Genomic DNA, 18,822 nt, shown 5'->3' on the forward strand with positions numbered 1-18,822 from the left:
TACTGCGCATTTCCCTTCCTGTGATCCAATCAATCAATCAATCAATTTTGGGGGTGTCTGGATTCATGACATAGATTATTCGGGGAGTTTTAAAAGTAGACCGCCTCCGCAATGACGCAGCATACTTCTTCAAAGACCAGCCACCACTTCTGGTGCTCTGCGAAAAGAGAAAAATGTTGCGGTAAGTTGCGTTTACTTGTGTCTTTATGAGTCGCCCTCCCAACTCGAGCCCCCGTACGTTTCGCGGTGTTTTAAAAATACTTCGCCTCGGTCATGAGATTTCATACTTTCACAATCTGTTCTAGGATGTTCACGGTTACTCTGCACCGAATAAGGACATCATAAGTGTTCCGTGAAATTAAAAAACTGCTTAGAAATATTTCGGATCCATGTATTCCTATGGGCGCTAACCATATTTTTCACCCCCAGTCGGTTGCGACGCCGCGAGCGCCCCCTTTGTTTGTAAACACGGTGTTGGTCTATAGAGCTTGCCTATCATGAAGGAAGGAACAGTCCTACCTGTCGAGAAAATATAATCAAAAGGCATTCTTAGTTGTACCCTCTTTCAAATGTGGCTTGAAATGCCAAGGCCCAGACCTATAGTCGGTGAGCTGCTGTCTGGCGAGGGAGTTAAGGAACGTCTCGGCCAGGCCGCCCGTGCCACTATACTGTTCGAGATTTCAAAGTGTGCTGCTTCAGTCCAGCCAGGATCTCGCCTAATATATAAAAAAACTGTGTGAACTATGGCCCGGTCAAGGTCCTCATCTGTTAGATTAGTCGTCTTTCTCCTGAGTATGGGCGATCCTGATCGGTCAGGTGAGAGGCACAAGGAAATCACAAAATTACATCAAATGCGAAAACACGCGCGCAGTCCTTGGATTGCCGCCGCTACGACTAACAGGGATCCTCGCCCTTATCTGCTCAATTATCCGTGTAGTTTGAAAAATACGCTGGTGGCGGCTAGGAACAAATGCGCAGTATTTGCACATGTAATGGACACACTCGGATAGCGAACGCACCACCATACTTTAGCTGCCAAGGAGTCACTTTTTTTCCCCTCGACTGATGAACGCTTTGGTGCGCATCTGCTGTCCATCGTATTGGTTGCTAGTAGCCGCACTTTTTTGGAAGCCTGCAGGAGTGTACAGTACTGCAAAGCGCTATGTGTTGAATGACACGGCAACTATACATCCCTACACATTCTAACCTAGGGGATGAAGAGCCAGTAAGAATGTTCCGCGCTGAATTCGAGAAAGCATTATGGTCAGTTACATGAGCACTAAGCGTCCGCAAGCACGGAAACCATGCTGAAGAGTGAGTTTTGTTTTATTTATCATACCGGATAAAGTTTTTAGTCAAAAGGCTCCTTTTTCGCCCGGTTTTGACCACTTCAATTATTTTCGGATTAATTTCCGCGTAATGAACGGCACGCTCCATTTTCGGAGATATTCTGGGGAAAAGCGCGTTGATTAGGCGAGTAAATACGGTATATCCTTTGTAAAAAAAGTAAGAGCAGATTTGCGCGAGTCCGTATTACATCACAGCAGAAAGTTGCCACGCAACTGAAGCCAAGATGACGTGAATATATTTAAATGTATACGTCATTGCTGACGCTCAAAAACCACTTCTCGCTGTATTGTTCTGTAAGCTGTCAGGACTCATCAGCAGAAAGGCATTAACGAATGAATATTGCCAACATGACCTGGTGGGCTAGTTGATCAGACATACCTTCAGGTGGTGCAGCGCAACGGCACGAGGCCTAAACGACCTCGTTCAGCGCTGTGTCTGTCCCTTTCTCTCGTCTCCTTGCGCCGTTGCACTGCAACACCTGAAGATTGTTGAGGTGACAATATCGCGGGTATTGGCCAAACAATAAATTCTTCTTGTTCATGGGCAATGTCATGCGTTCTCATAAATTGACGCTAGCTTGCATATGGCTCCACTCGATTTCGTGGTTTAAATCAGACGAAGCTTGGCTTCAGAGTTTCCGGCTAACCCCGACCTGAACATTCTGTTGCACTCGCTCTCTGATCCACGTAAGCTGAAATAATCTCTAAGTTTTCCCGCACGTGTCTTACCTTCCGTAGATAAGATCGGCGGTGCGTGCGAAAAGTTTCGGTCAATCAACACCCGTGAAGGCATCCGGCGTATGGCGCTCAACACGGGCGTCGTGACCTTTCAACTACACGGCGGACTGGTTGCCCTGGCGGTCAGCGAGGTTACTGTGGCCCATGAAATTGGTCACAGCCTTGGTGCCACGGTGAGTATAATACCGATACTGCTCTTTGCTAGCATACTCCGCATCCATGCTCGCATTTGGGGCGAACCCTTGAGCACAGAAGCGCGACTTAGTTTGTTCACTACCCTGGTTCATTACCTGTTGACGGATAATGAGACAAGGTTTAGCTTCGAAGAGCCATCCTTGCCTTTGCGAGCTTGAGATTAGTATCTGGTCTGGACGCTGCTAGAAAATAAGATCAGGTTGTGCTGGTATATAAAGATTACAAGCAAAGCAGTAAAGAGTCGACAGATTTCGAGCCCGACACCTTACGGAGGCAAACGAAGATCTTTGTTAATCTACCCTTGGTTTCTTTGACTTTGATGAAATCCAGTGCAAAGCGATGAGACTTAGGACAAGCAAGAAGCTTATACCGCACTTGTACTGCTCAAATGTAGCCGGCTTTATCTCATCATAATACAAAATGAAAAGCCCCCCATAGTGACAGAAAAAGAAAAACAAATTTAGAGCAGCTAAACTAAAAGTGAATTAATAGAACACCATTACCGGCAATCGACCAATGAAGGTTTCATTGCCTTTCTCTGTGAACACGTAATAAGATATCGGACGGGGGTAAAACGAAGTGAGTCGTAAGGTCGTGGCTTTCTTAATCTAGATAATAACTCGAGGAGCGAGCAGTTTCAGTGAAAGCTTCAAATAAGTACTTTCAAGACTACGCCGAGAGGAGAAGATCAGGTCAGCGATCATTTTCATTTCCACGCTGACTCACTGACATGCCTGACATATGCGCAGCACGACGAAACACGGGAGTGCACTCCTGGTGGCGCCAGCGGCAACTACATCATGTACGCGCGAGCGACATCGGGTCTGATGCCTTTCAACCGGCGCTTCTCGCCCTGTAGCATCCACAGTATCAGCGCAGTCCTGCACTCCATCCTCGACGGTCTCTACGACAAGGAGATCTGCTTCTTGAGTACGCACTGCATATGCATCCCCCTGTCTCGCTGTCACACCGCGAGCACCCCTGCCGACCCCGTGCTATGGACGAATTCCGCACGCGCTGAAAAGTATATCCCTGCAAAGCACGGATCGCTTTCATCGGCTACGCGCCTAATACACCGCATGCTAGAAAACAATTGCTTTTGTTTTTGCTAAACGAATGGCAATCCGCTGGCACCGACATCAACCGTGTCTTACGGAAACGGAAGCAAAAGCTCGTGTCATATGCGCGTTTCATAAGCTGCTTCAGGCGCACGCAAATGTGATCGCTGTTGGAGCCTTGGTTCTGGTTTTCGGAATTCAGTTTCCATGGTTAGGCCTAATTAGTTGCCAGGTTCTTCCCGTTAGCTACAAAATCATAGCCGATTTAAGCTTGTGGCGATGAGCCACACTCCGTTGGAACGGTGCGGCGGACGAACAAAACAGCATAAAAAAAATCAAGATATCGCTGACGTGTGTATTTGTATTTCGTACAGCATACCTCATATCGTAGAACTTGGTTGTATATTGCGCTGATAGCAATCGGAACGGAAATAAACTAACGAAACAAATTTCTTTCGTACATATATAGCTGACACGACGAGAAATTGTACATATTTGTAGTTTACTTGAAAACCAGGAAAGTAAACCACCTACGTACGGTAACTTGAAGGCTGTAGGACGAGAATGTTTCATGACGGCAGTAGTTATGGAAGCGAGATATCGCAGTGATATTTTTGCAATCTAAGGAGGGGACAAAATTTTCGTACAAAAATTTCTAAATTGCCACCCATTTTATGGCCTCTTGGATACCTTTATTTCAGCGCGAGGAGGATATTGAAATAAGAGAAACGAAATTTCGTGCCGCTGCTACGGGCGTATATGGCTCAATACTGGTGTGACCAAGTTTGCATCCGCTCCTTCTGCAGCATAAAAACTTTGGCGCTCGTTTCGTTATGTAGCTCTGGCCTACTCTTTAACGTATAAAATTTTGAAAATCCCAGTATAACTTAAACACAGCGCCCTTGATTCCTAGGGCTTTATTTTACCTTTAGGCTCATGTCGTTTCCCTTTGCTATTGGCTGATCGCCACTGTCCGCTCCTTGACTGGAATAAGCGAGGTAGTACAAAAATGAACCCGGGCACTCTCTGCCACATTTCCAACTGTATGATTCGCGGGGCACCGCATTTGCACGTTAAGATCGGTGAACCTCAATATAGGCCTGCGCAACGAACAAAAAAAAAATTAACATTTGTGAATGCATCCAAGAATGTTACATTTGTCTCGTATATTAAGGCGAAAGCCTTTAGTGATTCATTTTGTCGTGGACAAAATGTATCCTGCTTTTGCGGCGTTCTGATTGGCCGGGGTGGGATGACGTCATAGTATGCGCGAATGCGTGCCTTATATATGGCCATATGTCAATCTGATCGAATACTAATTATTGACTTATTTATTAAGCATTATTTATTGTTTAAATAAATTATATGAATTCTTTAATTACTAATGAATTAATTAATAGCACCAGTTGCGTAGCAGAATGCGGTACTCAGGCTTTCGCCTTTCACCCCTTTAGTCGCTAAAGTCAGTCGTTATTTTTCGTGTCCTATCGAATATCAGAAATTCAATAGGCACTGCGCTTTGAAATTGCAAGTGAATGAGGATGCAATTCAAGTTAGAAATTTTTCTATACTTACACGCCCTTACCTATGTTATCCTGGTGAACTCAGAAAATAAAAACGCGTCGGAGGGAAAAGTAGTCTAATGGCGAGATAGTTTCGGCGGAGTAATACTACAAGGGTTTTAATAAGAGCCCCAATCAGATGAAGAACAGAGTGAAGGCGCGATAACCCGTCCCCGGTCGCTAGCGCAGTCAGCAACTTTAAGGAGCTCTACATTTGCTACACGTACTTTAGCTCTACATGTGCTAGATGCACGTACTCGAGAGGTCATTGTGGTGGAATTTGTGCGCAGCACACCAGGAGTCCTTCTGCGGCAACAACGTACGCGAGGAGAACGAGGACTGTGACTGCGGCTACAAGGAGCGCGACTGCCACGACCAGTGCTGCTTCGCGCGCAAGAACTCGGAGGGGGCGCGAGGTTGCACGCTCCGCCCCAACGCTCAGTGCAGGTGCGCCTCGGAGGCCGACTGTACTTTGCTCATGTACTGCGTAATACAATGGCACTCGCTACATCGAAATAATAGATAAATCGAAATGTACAGTTACCTTTATACAGCGTAAAGTAACACTTGACGGCAACTTGATCCCATTACCGCTTCCAGTAAAAAGTATAACCAGGCTTAACTCTACTACACCTAATGACACGAGCGAAAGCTCTGTTTAGCATGGAGACACTCATAAGTGGTGAATCTCACAATCTTGCCTTTTGGTTCCCTTTGAACCTTGAACCTTATAGGTGGTGAGCCGTTCTTGCATCACCCCGCCGGGGTGGCGCAGTGGTTTCGGCACTCGACCACTGTTCCCAAGGATACGGGATCGAATCCCGGCCCCGGCGGCCGCTTTTCGATGGAGGCGAAAAGCAAGGCGCCCGTGTGCTGTGCGATGTCAGTGCACGTTAAAGAACACCAATTGGTAAAATTTTCGGAGTCCTTCACTACGGCGTCTCTCATAGCCTGAGTCGCTTTGGGACGTTAAACCCTACAAACCAAGCCAAACCAAACCGTTCTTGCATTCAGGCCCCTTTGTGGCGCCTCTAAGAACGGCCAAGCAACTGGAGAGCAAGGGCAGTTGCCGCGCTCTATACACTGCTAGCCATTTGGTTGGCGATCTCACGGCTCGGTGGAACGAGAGAGGCGGCAGCGGTCGCCCCACTCGCTCCTCCGCCTCGCTTGTGTGACATCACGCGCGAGCAGACGCTCCTCCTGGTTTGAAGGTCTTTGTGCGACTTTGCTGACCTTCGAAGTTGCAGCTCGAAAGGTAGAATTTCTCTCCATTATAGATTTTGTGGCTGCCGACATTTGTCCGGCAGGGACACAAGAGTTTATTGATAAAAAAGCATAATATAATTCCCGCCATGCCATTAAAACTTGTCAATTCGAGACCGAGAAAGACTCCGTGATTATGGGCTCGAATTGATTGCTGGTCTAGCATTAATCTCACAAAACAACTGTTTCGACATCGGCACAGTTCGTGTGCGAAAACGGGCTGGGGGTTGCGGTACCTTTTTTTTTTTTTCCTTTTCTAGCTTAGAAAAGCTTCATTCTCGAAAGAAATATTATATTCGTCATCAGAACATGGCAGTCTGTCGATGCGGACCAACTTCAATTGTCTTCAGTCTTGCTATCCGCGTGTAAGCGTTTGATCATTCGTTTTAACACATTATATTTTCCACCCAGTGGCCATAAACAATTTTCTTCTGCAAAGAAGCACGAAAAACCATTAAGATTTCTGTACACCAGAACACTACTTAACATTTTGGTTCGATGCAAACGTATATTGAGATTTCGACGTTCGGTAAAGATCCTTCGAAAGTCGAATTTGCCATGCAGCGTTTCACTATACGTGGGCCTTGGTGCTTGAATATTCATTATTTCTCGGTTTATTCTGTGCAGCCCATCTGCCGGAAGTTGCTGCACTACAGACTGCCGCTACGTCAGCACAAGCCACGTCTGTTCACCGGAAAATGACTGCAACCAAGTGTCGTACTGCAGATATCCTTTTTCAGAGACTGTCCGGAGATGACTACTAAGCATTGGAACACATCTTCACTGCGCTCAGCAACAAATCTAATCTTCACTAATTGCTCTTGGCATCGTTTACATACCAGGACTTCATAAAGCAAACGAACTTCTTAAAGTACTGAGTGCCCAACCAAAATAACTGCGGGCTGTTGACTGTCCCATACTATAGTGCGACGTTTTTTTTGTTTTTTTTTCGTTCGCCATTGTCAATTTATTACTAACGTTTAATTATAGCCATTTTTTATCAATATTGGTGCGTAGTCGAGAGACGAAAAGGATGTTTTTGGCGATACGCTGGTCGACTTAGACGATAGAGCTGGGGTATTTGCGTGGGCTGGTTTCTCGTGGTGTTCTCGACTGTTTAGTGCCGCTCCCGCCGCTTGCGAATACCCCGTAAAGCGTGACCCGCATGGAGCGTTTTTCCGGGCGATTCGCCGGCGCCGACGGCAGCGGAGCGTCTTTTTGCCGCCGGAGAGGACGATTTTGCCAAATCGTCGGGATCTGGCTCAGATAAAAACGCCGACGACGCGCCGACGCCGGAAGTCGGCAGCGGCAAAGGGCCAATGAGAGCCGGAGCAGCCGTCACGTGATTCCGGTTGGAGCCACGCCCACGCCGGCCGAGAGAGAAGGAAGCTCGCGAGAGCGGAAAGAACGACGGGGGTTTGGCGCTCCGACGGCGCCGAGGGTTTCGGGTTTCTCGGCCGAAACGGCCGAGCAGCATGTCTTTCGGAGTCGCTCCGCGCACGAGGCGACGACAGCAAGGTCCGGGCATCGGGCACCGTGCATTTCCTTTTTCTTTTAGGTTTTTAGGTTAGAGTTCGGTGAAGGTGGGCCGTCCGCTGGGGCCACGAGTGTTTACGCTGAGCTCGGAGGTTGTTTATGAGCTGCTAGACTTGTCAGCGGACCTCCGATACCTCCCTTGTGCTATGGCTTCTGCATTTAGATCCATAGCTGTTGGAAGTGATGCCTGTGCCTGTTTTCTTAACACACCTGACCCAGAAGAAAGAGGGGAAACCGCAACTTGAAGCTCGCGGCGACAGGGAAAACAAGATGTGCGCCACCTCGACGCACGGCCGGATGGGGGCGCGTGCGTCGTGCAACTGGGCGGCAAAAAAAAAAGCCGCTCGGATGCTGACCATGCGGGAGTGAAATCGTCGACGCCGGCGCGGGCGTCGGGCGTGCGACGCGTTTTCGCGTGCAAAAAACGCTCCATGCGGGCCACGCTTAAGACTGTATTCAGTAACGGAGTGTTAGCTTTATTTGTTATGTAGCTTTATTTGCCAGCCATGAGAAATGTAACCACGAAGCAATTGCTAGAGCATATTTCAAGCTCAGCGCACATGCTAAGCTGTACCGGGGAAAGCGCTACGGAAAAAAGCGAATTTATTTCTCTGAGACGTGCCTTGGAACGTGAAGCAGCACTTCGCTGTCATCTGGAAGCTTTCATAATTTCCTTACTTATCTTTTAATGCCGGTAAAAAAGCTATACTCCGTAAAATGGAAACTTGGCGGCAATTGTTCAGCCGCCTTTTTCTTCTGAACAGCTTCTGAATTGACAAGCTCTTTTACCAAAGTCCATAATTAAAACGTTAGAAAGTATAACCTTTACTGTGCAATCAAATTTGGAGAAAAATAAACTACTGCAGACTATATCACACGGTTCTCAGCAGCTATTAGTTGGTTTCACTGAGCTACATCACTCCGACTTTTTTAAAAGCTTTCTTATACCTGTATTACCTGTACCTGCGGCACTCGGTATATTGATATACGGCCACCTGGCGCAGTAATGCAAGCATTCTTTAGTGGTAGCGATAGACCCTAACACATAGCTTCTAATACTCCCACCATAAACAGTGACAGCAGTCCTCCTCTGACCTACATAGGGATAGAACCGCGAAGTCCGGAGCTTGAGCACCCTGAACATGCAGAAACTGCGAACGAAGTTAATCGAACAGGTGCTATGTGGCTGATCAGGTCGTTCAATTGCACACGTCAATGCTCATGCAAAGTAAATGAAATGGAGGGGGGCTTGACTTTTGGGAAGAGTGCAAAACCTTGACGAAATGTTCACCGGCGTGGCAGCCCAGTGCCCAGAGCCACCAAACAAGCCAAACCTGACCGAGTGCAACCGCGGCACTCAGGTCTGTCAGTCCGGCCGGTGTGAAGGCTCCATCTGTCAAAAATACGGCTACGAGGACTGCCAGCGCGCCAACACGGGATCCCGGAGCAGTCCCCTCGAAATGTGCCTCGTGGACTGCAAGAGGCCTGGTGAGTGGGCATTCCGAAAGCAGTGATGTGATCGGGGTTCGGGGGTCTAGGCTTCACCGCAGCGTAGCCAGGTGTATAGAGGCATCGAGACAGAAGCAGCCAAGGAGGAGAGGCAAAGAAAGACGTTTATTAACAACTCTTTGATAGGGGGAAGTATGTACAGGTCGAGAGAAGAGAACAGAGCTGGTGGTAGATACAACTCCACCTCTTAAATACTGCTCGTTGTCTACAACTAGGAAGCTGGGGACATAGAGTTCTTGCCGGGCAGTCCAATTGTTGGGACACACGCGGTCACGAGAGACACCACCCAGTGCCGGAGGTGTCATTCGAAGCTCCTCGCAGCTCTTCCCTTGGTGGCGAGGGTCAGTTCCGCTAGTGGCGATAGTGATGTTGTGCCGGCGGCGAAGATATATCAAGTTGAAGCAGTCTGTGGAGTCCGCCGTTGTCAAAGGTCACTTTCCCATGGTACTTAATTCTTGAAATGTCGCATGCGCGCCTACTCCTTGAAGAAACCTCTGCTTCCGCCAACAAAGGAAAATTTTCTCGTGGTCATCCCTGCGAGCGCCAGGCAGTAATTATACATGCATGGGTCACTCCCCCCCTTCAGACCACGCGAGGGAACTGACCGCTACAGCACGTGGTGAGGATGGAATCTCCGTCATTGTTGTCGCCGCAGACTCGGGATCTTGAATGGCTGCCGCTCGTCGGATCCACTTGATTTCTGTCGTCAGCCGCTGGAGGAACCACGTGAACCTCGTCTAGAACCCCAATCATAACAGCAATCACGTCTTTCGCGCTACAGGAGGGTTAGCGCAGGGAAACGCTCAACACGCACCGAATATCAACATTGTGAGAAGAGCAAAAGTACTTCACTAATGAAATTGCTTCTGCGTTGGCTGCGTCTTTCCTTCTTTACGTAGCCTTTGTTCCTCATTGCTGAGCAGTAGAGCTAGTACACCCACTTCATTCAACAGATGCCTGAACTCGTGACTGAAACGTCTTTGTGGAAGCAAGCGCCATGCCGTGTTTCTCAGCATTTTATGAACTACCAGAGAAAGTCATTTAATCAGTTCCAACGAGGGCATCAGACCACACGCTACAGGCTCCAAAGTGCCGTTTCAACTCTCTGCGGAGCCATGTAACGGGAATAATGGCGGTTTCCATTGGGAGTGCATACGATAAATGGCGGCCCTTGTGCTCTACTGGTGCAGGGACTGACGGTCCTTGCCTGGACACGTGCAAGGAGTCCACCTTGGCGCCGCTCTGCAACCGGAAACGCGAGCGCGGCGCGGCATGCGACCAATTCCGCGGCTACTGCGACGTGTTCCGCCGCTGCCGCACCGTGGACGAGGCAGGACCTCTGGCGCGCCTGGAGCAGCTCTTCGTGCCCAATAGACTGCGCGACTGGATCAAGGTGCGAACGCCTCCTGCCATGCGTTTTTACAAAGTTTGGTACTTTTTAAAGGTGGCGTCCATGCACTCCGCCAGCAATGCGGGTTTGATTGCACCCTACACTGGAACATCTGGGCTTATTACCCATGCTCTGTGCACAAGCGAGAATAGTGCGATAAGTGAAAGGTGCGGTCTTTCTGAAATGGGAGTATGCATCTCCTCACCGCCGCCGCTGTTGCAGCTAGCAGTTACCGTATGGAGGGCGGCTGTTCTATACTTATTATACTTTCCACATCGCTATGTTTTCTACTTAGCCGTTTAAGCGCAGCAGCTCTTACGACGAGCTATAAACGCTCCAAAGGTTCGAAGTGTGTATTCACAATAAGCAACAGTTCTTGCCATGTAATGACAAGCGATAAGACAGCGCAGAACGAACGAATTAGCTGGACTATTTAAAAGTCGGAGAGGGAGGGGTTGTTTACAGCTCAAAACAAAATGAACGAACGGTAGTGAGGGATGCATCAGTCAGGTGGTCAACGCTTTAGCAATATGACTTTTCTTACGTGATACGTGCAGTTATCATTGGCAGAGGTTACATAGCCACTTCGCTGCGAGGAGGAATAATTGAGCGGAGGGAGCGGGGAGGTGGAGGTTTCAAAAGATAACCCTGGTTACAATGAAAAAAAAACGTTAAAAACTCCACTCTACAGTCTCCATTTGGGGACCTAGTGGAGCTAAGTCACCGCCAATTTCCAAGTGTAACCTATAGCTCCCTAGCTTTCGCTAGCCCTCGCTTTAACCAGAGGTAAAGCACCGCTAATGTTTTTTTCTTTTACTGACTACCAACTAAGAAAATATATAGAAAAATACGAATACTGATCACTCTTCGTAAATGCACCGACGCTTCTCTAGGGTAGCTGCATGGGTGCACCATCCACGGGTGGCACCCGTCACAAAGGGACTAGCTAACACTATCATCATCATTTACATTTTCTGTTCTACCTTGACGCTTTGTACAACGCCGAATCACGTCCAGTCAAGTTCACAAGAATCACGTCGTTTGCTATATATGGACAGTGCTATATACGTATATAGTACAAATAAATGGGTTACAGCAGGGCTGTACACACTTACAAAAGAAAAAAAATTACGACTTTGCCGTCACCACAGCTCGTCCGAAAAGGCTAACACGTACATTTTGCTATTCACACAAATCAGAAAGCGATCTGGTGAAAAAAGTGCTCGACGCCGTGCACGGATTGTAGTATCTCGTGTTCGACATAAGACGTTTACTGTCTTCTTGAGGTTTTTATTATTTTTTGCTTACGCCGCCACGATAAAGGTGCCATTCTCCTGAAAATTAGAGGGCCTCTAAGATGTCTCAAGAGGAGTATGATGAAAGCCTACCCTTCCTCTCCTATCATTTGCCTCTCATTGTTTGCCTTTTATCGGCGTTCTTTGCAGTGCTACATATAATTGGCTTACAGGACAGGAAATGCGCAGCATCTATCACACTTTCTCCGACAAGTGTGCGTTTGGACGGTACACCATCGCTCCTGTCGCCTGGCGTTCCTTGGCGCACGTTCAAGTGTGGGATTGCAGATGGCAGGAACGCTAGACAAGACGAGACTTCTGGTTGGTTGCTTCGAATTTGGCGGCTGGTGACGTCACTTCTCTTTTGACCAATCAAGTGCGCCGCTTGCGCGGACAGCTTTTGTCGACGACAGTTTGAGCCTTAAAGGCTTTTTCGTCTTAAAATTCGGCATCAGCGTTGTCGTTCTGAGCAAAAAAAGTCATGAGCATGGTTCTGAAAGGTACTAGTTGGTCGGTTACGTGATCAGCCATTAATTGGTCGGCGGATTGTGTGACGTCACGCGACCACATGCCGACAGGAGCTGCTAACTCGAATAGCTGCTTTTAGACAAGAGGCTGGTGTGGGAATCGAACCCACCGGGGCCCTTGGATCGAGAGTCAGACATGCTTACTAGTAGCGCTTACTAAAAGTATATTGTAGTATGCGTAGTAGTAGTGAAGGCATTTATTTCATTAAAAAGGAGTTAGGTACATGGAGTGGGGGAATTATGAGGTTTCAGGGTCGGCATTCCTTAGTCCAGCATTCATTTAGCCTCAGCCACCACCTTCACACTCGTCACCAGCATGAGCTATGTGCTCGGGACGGAATCGGTCGGGAGGGCCTTACACTGATCTGGACTAGGGCTATTAATCATTGGTAATACAGCCCTCTTTTCGCCGCTCCAGATGACGTGGAACGTCGTAGCGTACGCACTACAGGCACACTTTCATGTATCTATTCGGCCACATATCGTGGTACATGACTGCTTTGATGTGTATGTGCCTGCAATCGTCTGAGCGTGGGGGCCTGCTCTCTAAGCGAGGTTGTCCACCGGGGCCAAAATTTATTCCGAGCTCGCAATATTTTCATTGCCTCCCCCAAGACTCTGGCGCGCTGACCATGGTTGGAGGGAACTGGAGGTCGAGTTTGCTACTAATATCGGGCGTGCGCAGAAGTTCGCACGGCTTGTTTAAAGCAATGAATCAGTATTAGATGGTCTTGCGCAAAATGTGGTAGCCTAAGACTATATGCTAATGAGTATGCGTAGGATTATTAATAGAGGCACAAGTAAAGAGAACAGTGATTAAACGAAAATCAGAGTGCATGTACGCGAATGTGAATCCGTAGACGAGAGCCTTTAGCACTACAGCTTCATATCCTTAATGGCAGAGGTTGAGTGTGCTCACATTTTTTCATTGGAAACGTGCCACGCCTGTATTATGCAGCGGTACACGTGGCTGGTGGCGCTGCTGTGCGTGGTCTTCCTGGCCTGCGTGCTGATCTTCATACGTTGCTGCGCCGTGCTCACGCCTACCAACAACCCCAGGCTGCCCAAGGCGAAGACCTTCAAAGAGAGCATGCAAAATCCCATGGAGCTTCTCAGGGTACATAAGTCTAGTGTTCTGTTCATGGCTGAAGCCTAATTTTACGCACTGCTATGCACAAAGTGCATCGAATTGGTGCACGTTTGTACTAAGCATACTAGCGCTAACCAACAAAACAAAACAAGCTGTCGGGACTTGTTAGCTATCACATCCTTAAGGATACACTTGAAGGTATACTAGTGATTAGTGGAAGCTGGCCGTTTTGGGGTACAGCTCCCCAATATTTAGAAATAAACGGAAGCATCGACCAGGCGATCGCTCAGCGTCCCATGCGAAGCAAGCACGAGCAGACAAACATAGACACGGCTGAAGAGGTCGCAGTAGCGCTCGCTTGCGTCGGAACGAAGGCTAGACTGATCTTTAGCGACAGTAAAACTGCTCTCTGGAATATCGGAAAAGGCAGGGTCTCGCAAGAAGCCGCCAGAATTCTAAAAGCTGCAGCTAAAATCGATCGCAAAATCACCCTAATTTGGGTCCCAGCACACACGTCCGTCCCCGGCAACGAGGCGGTCCATGATTTAGCCCGAGATCTCTACCTCCGGGCAAACGCGAAGCCGCCCGACTGCCAGGCGATGGATGAATGTTTGCAAACCTATAAATAAATAATCGAAAATTATAGATTATGAAGACGTCTGATGCCGCCACCGGATCCCAGCTTAAATAATAAAGAGGCCATAGCCTGGCGGCGATTACAAGCCGAAAATTTCCCGAACCCTGTCTGGCTGTTTCACACCCAGATAGAGAGAAAAAATGATAAATGTAAAGCCTGCGAAGCGAGGGGGACTCTCGACCATATACTTTGAGAATGCCCTAAGTCTCCGGGCGCTAGGGACAACATTAAAAGTAGAGAGGCCTGGGTAACCCTGCTGCGAAGCAACGTCCCTGCTGAACAGCAGAAAGCCGTCCGCCTGGCGGCTGAGGCCGCGAATAACCAATGTATATTCGCCAGTCCTTAGTCGCGGAGGTTCCAGCCCCCGTTCCTCAGGCCTACGTGCCAGGAGCGGGGAGTAGGGGGCCTCCTAAATCGGTGGAAATTAAAGTTTTAATCAATCAATCAATCAACAAGCGCCGAGGTTATGTCACGTCAGCAGAACGGTCGAGCAGACGACGTGCGCATGCGCGTATTATCGTTCGTTTCGTCACTGCAGTCTAGCATGGGACGCTGAACGTCCGTCAGGTCAACGCTCTCACGATATTACTAAAGTTTTCGAAGGCTGTACGTCGTTCCAACCCAGAAGGAACTGAAAACGGAGCTTTCAAAAGCTACAAACGAGCAATGAGCAAAATACAGGCGTCTCCACTATACCGGTTGATTTCGCGAAATCCGCACGTCGACACTAATATTTTGGGCACGGATTTACTTCAAGATGTTGGCAACCAGTCTTTTTTTCACAGCTCTTTAATAATAATATTTGTGAAGCTTCCCTTACGGCCCACATGTCATAAAATTGCGGTTCTAATTGGTCAAAATTTGGGTGTGGCGACGCCTGCGGTCAAAACAGTCAACTGTGTCCAAGTTACAAACTTTCATAGTGTTGATAAATTCACATCATCATCATCATCATCAGCCTGATTATACCCACTGCGGGGCGAAGGCCTCTCCCATATTTCTCCACTTAACCCGGTTCTGTGCTAGCTGCATCCACTTGACCCCTGCGAACTTCTTAATCTCATCCGCCCACCTAACTTTCTGCCGCCCCCTGCTACGCTTTCCTTCCCTTGGAATCCAGTTTGTTACCCTCAGCGACCATCGGTTATCATCTCTTCGCACTACATGTCCTGCTCATGTCCATTTCTTCTTCTTAATTTCTACTAGAATGTCGGTGACTTGAGTTATTTCTCAGAACCACTCTGCACGCTTTCTATCTCTTAGTGTTACCCCTACCATTTTTCGTTCCATAGCCCTCTGGGTTGTCCTCAACTTAAGTAAAACTCTCTTAGTTAGCCTCCACGTTTCAGCGCCATAGGTGAGTACAGGTAAGATGCAACTGTTATATATTTTCCTCTTTAGCGATACCGGTAAGCTGCTAGTCATAATCTGCGAGTGCTTGCCAAATGCGCTCCATCCTAATCTTATTCTTCTTGTTATTTCCTTTTCACGGTCCGGATCTGCTGTTACTACCTGTCCTAAGTAAACATATTCGCCTACTACTTCCAGTACTTCGCTACCTAATGTAAACTGCTGTTCCTTCCCGAAGCTGTTGAACATTACCTTAGTCTTCTGCATATTGATTTTCAAGCCTACCTTTCTACTTTTCCTGTCTAGGTCATCAATCATTATTTGCAGTTCATCCCCCGAGTTGCTTAGCAAGGCAATGTCATCAGCAAATCGCAGATTACTGAGGTATTCTCCATCTACCCTTATCCCTAACTGCTCCCATTCCAAGTCTCTGAATACTTCCTCTAAACAAGCTGTGAATAGTACTGGGGAGATTGTGTCTCCTTGCCTAACACCTTTCTTTATGGGAATTTTGTTACTTTTTCCTGTCAAATAAAATCAATTGAAAAGATGCTGTACCTAAGAGTAGTAAAGATAATTCAGACAGGAAAACAGGGGGGGGGGGGGGGGGGGGGACGATTTTCAGAAGTCAATAGCGGAAATATAGCTTTATTGGTCACTTTCAGATAGCGCTACAATCCATAAGCACCTAAAAAATGTGTAGTGAAACGTGTTATTTCTTGCAGCGGAGGCTGGTGTGACAAAAAAACTCTGGTCTTTGTTAATGACATCGCTGAATTGAGTTGAATGGCGGGAAAATTTCAAGCAGTGTTTTCTTGATTTTAAATGCATTTTTTACTGCTAGAGTTAGAGAGCTTTTTCAGAACTCAGTAACTGCATAAATTTTCGCTTGGTGTCACATAAAACCTACAGTCAAGCATATTTTTTATCGCAGTCTTTACAGTATACCAAATTATGCCCCTTGGATTTATTGACATTGGTGTTCCCCTGTATTAAATGTCTCTAATTGATTAAAGGCACTTTAGGAATACCTGTTCTTCCCTAGTTAAAAACGAAATAAACTTTCGAATCAATTAGAAATTTCAGTTCGGATGTGCAGCTGCTATACATACTTCTTTATATCCCCTGTACTTTATATTTATAGATGTAATTTTAATGTGAGATCACTACTTAATGCGACGTTAAACCCCATAAATCAAACGAAACTACTTAATACAGTAATAGCCAACCCCAAATTTTGTGTGAAGCTCTGCCTATAGATCATGGGAAAAAATGTCGTCGGGGCTTAGTGATCGAACCCAGGAATTTCTCATGAAAGGGAGGGCGGAATCTCGAAGTTATAGCTGCATCCGGTTATCCGGCCGCGTGCTTTACTGCCACTCTTTCCCTCGCATGGCCCCATTGAGACATTTTAAACCTGAGAGACGGTTTCACTAATGGGCTCGGCCAACCTACCAAGTTTGGGTGGCCGACACCAAAATTTAATTTGTGCAATTCGAAAACTAATTGACGAAAGTTCAAAACCGGCTTGACCCACACCTAAAATATGCTCAGCTAATCCCGAAGTTTTGGTGGCCCGCACCCAAAATTAGGTTCACAAGTCCTTGAACGTGGATGGGCAGCCGAGATTTGGACACTTCGCGTAATATTGCGTTGGCTGGTGTAATCAAACTGTTCATCATTTTTCTGTACAATTAGTAATGCACAGCGGCCTACGATTGCTCTCACTGATGGCGTGTCTTCTTTTCTAATTCCAGGCTGCTTCGGCGTAGTACCGAGGCCACAACGGCGCTTCTCTTCACATCCAACGATATCGACACTCTTCATACACGACACAAAATAGGGACATTAATTCATATTTCAGATATACGTAGGTCTTATGGTCATAACTTACCTGCCATTATAAGCCGTTGTTGATGCACAGCCCCTGGCAACAGCTGGGCTGTGGGGCCGTAATGCAACGTAAATCTGTACGCCCAGCTGGTATATTTATGTTAGAATATATGGCAAATTTTAAAACACATCGCTATATTTAAGATATCCTTTTTTACTGATTTCATATACCTAGCTTCGGTTTTCAAGACACGGCACGCTATTTTTGAACAGGAAATGTACTTACATATAGAAAATGTCGACTGAACTTGCGGTACTTCTTGAGAGACACGAATAACGACGGCTATTTTGTGACACGCAAGTTGCAAGGCGGCTTCGGACGAAAGAAACTGAAAACTGCACGCCCCGAAAAGATGCCGAATTAACCGCACGTGTCAAGGGCACGGTAAAACATGCTTCAGCAGCGAGACCTCGGGCAGTTGCGACCTTGTTAATCAAACCTGATTATTTTATGTTCTTTCCAAATTTTCGTGTTTCTTTCTTGACCCATTTTTTTCCTCAGCGCCATTTCCACGTAACGACAGTGGAAGCAAGAAATTGCTCCACTATATAGTCTTCAATGGACGTGTAGCTTTACTTATGCACTGGGTCATGCGCGGATGGAACAAATGAAGGATATAGTGTTTATGCACCAAAGGCGTCACAAGTTCTTTCCCGCTTTCCAGTTAGCCCTTAAACTTTGCAACGACGTTACTTTTTGTATTGCCACATTTCTAGATTTTTTTTTCTCATGCTTCTGAAATTCTGAAATACTACAATAACTACTTGAACAACGTAAAAGGCAAACTAACCTTGCCGAAGCATGTGCAATTTTGCCAGTTTTGCAAGGGCCGACGACGACGTTCCACCTAATGACGAGGCGCTTCATATCGCAATCTTTTCCTGCCGCAAAACACGTGGAGCGCGATCAAAATCGGAGAGATAAAGTTGTCAGTAAAACGACAGATTGACCTGCTCATTACTCCACAAACGGTAGGATGAGAGAGCATTTGCGACACAGACGAGTCTACTCGGGAGCGAAATTTCAACTGTAATGCATTGAAAAGGACGGTGCAAACAATGTGTTTTCAAAAGGTGACGTATTCACATATAAGCACCTATGTTTCCGCTCATTTCGCTTAAAACAGCCAGTTTCTTTGCGAAATAAAACTAAATTGCCACAGATATTTAAGATTATCTAGATACTGTAGTTGTGATAACGCAAAAGTATGAGCACGACCGCAGAGGCAACAGGAGCCACTTCACATTGCACCCTACAGCTCCGACCACCACTTCCATGCTCACGCAAACCGTCACAAGCTGGAATCACCTCTCAAAAGTCGTTCATCGGCGCGTAAACATTCTGGTCACGTACTGAAAAATACTTTGAACCGGACTTCAGCGGTGGCTGTTCCGTTGCCGATGGAATTAATACTGACACTAAAAAGGCA

General features: G+C 47.1%; 1 protein-coding gene across 1 annotated transcript in view; it reads left to right on the forward strand.

The window, feature by feature from the left end:
• Positions 1–17,963, forward strand: part of LOC146185144 (disintegrin and metalloproteinase domain-containing protein 10-like) — a 38,413-nt gene extending 20,450 nt beyond the window's left edge. Inside the window, exons 8-15 of the mRNA XM_084607759.1 lie at positions 2,088–2,260; positions 3,032–3,212; positions 5,193–5,349; positions 6,793–6,891; positions 8,993–9,189; positions 10,401–10,603; positions 13,381–13,539; positions 17,257–17,963. Of these exons, the coding sequence (XP_084463885.1) occupies positions 2,088–2,260; positions 3,032–3,212; positions 5,193–5,349; positions 6,793–6,891; positions 8,993–9,189; positions 10,401–10,603; positions 13,381–13,539; positions 17,257–17,271 (1,184 nt within the window). The 3' untranslated portion in view covers positions 17,272–17,963. The remainder of the gene's footprint in view (positions 1–2,087; positions 2,261–3,031; positions 3,213–5,192; positions 5,350–6,792; positions 6,892–8,992; positions 9,190–10,400; positions 10,604–13,380; positions 13,540–17,256) is intronic.
• Positions 17,964–18,822: the final 859 nt, after the last annotated feature.

This window comes from Amblyomma maculatum, chromosome 6, assembly GCF_055883805.1.
Source record: "Amblyomma maculatum isolate TAMU_Amacu chromosome 6, ASM5588380v1, whole genome shotgun sequence".
In the NCBI taxonomy this organism is placed as follows: Eukaryota; Metazoa; Arthropoda; class Arachnida; order Ixodida; family Ixodidae; genus Amblyomma; species Amblyomma maculatum.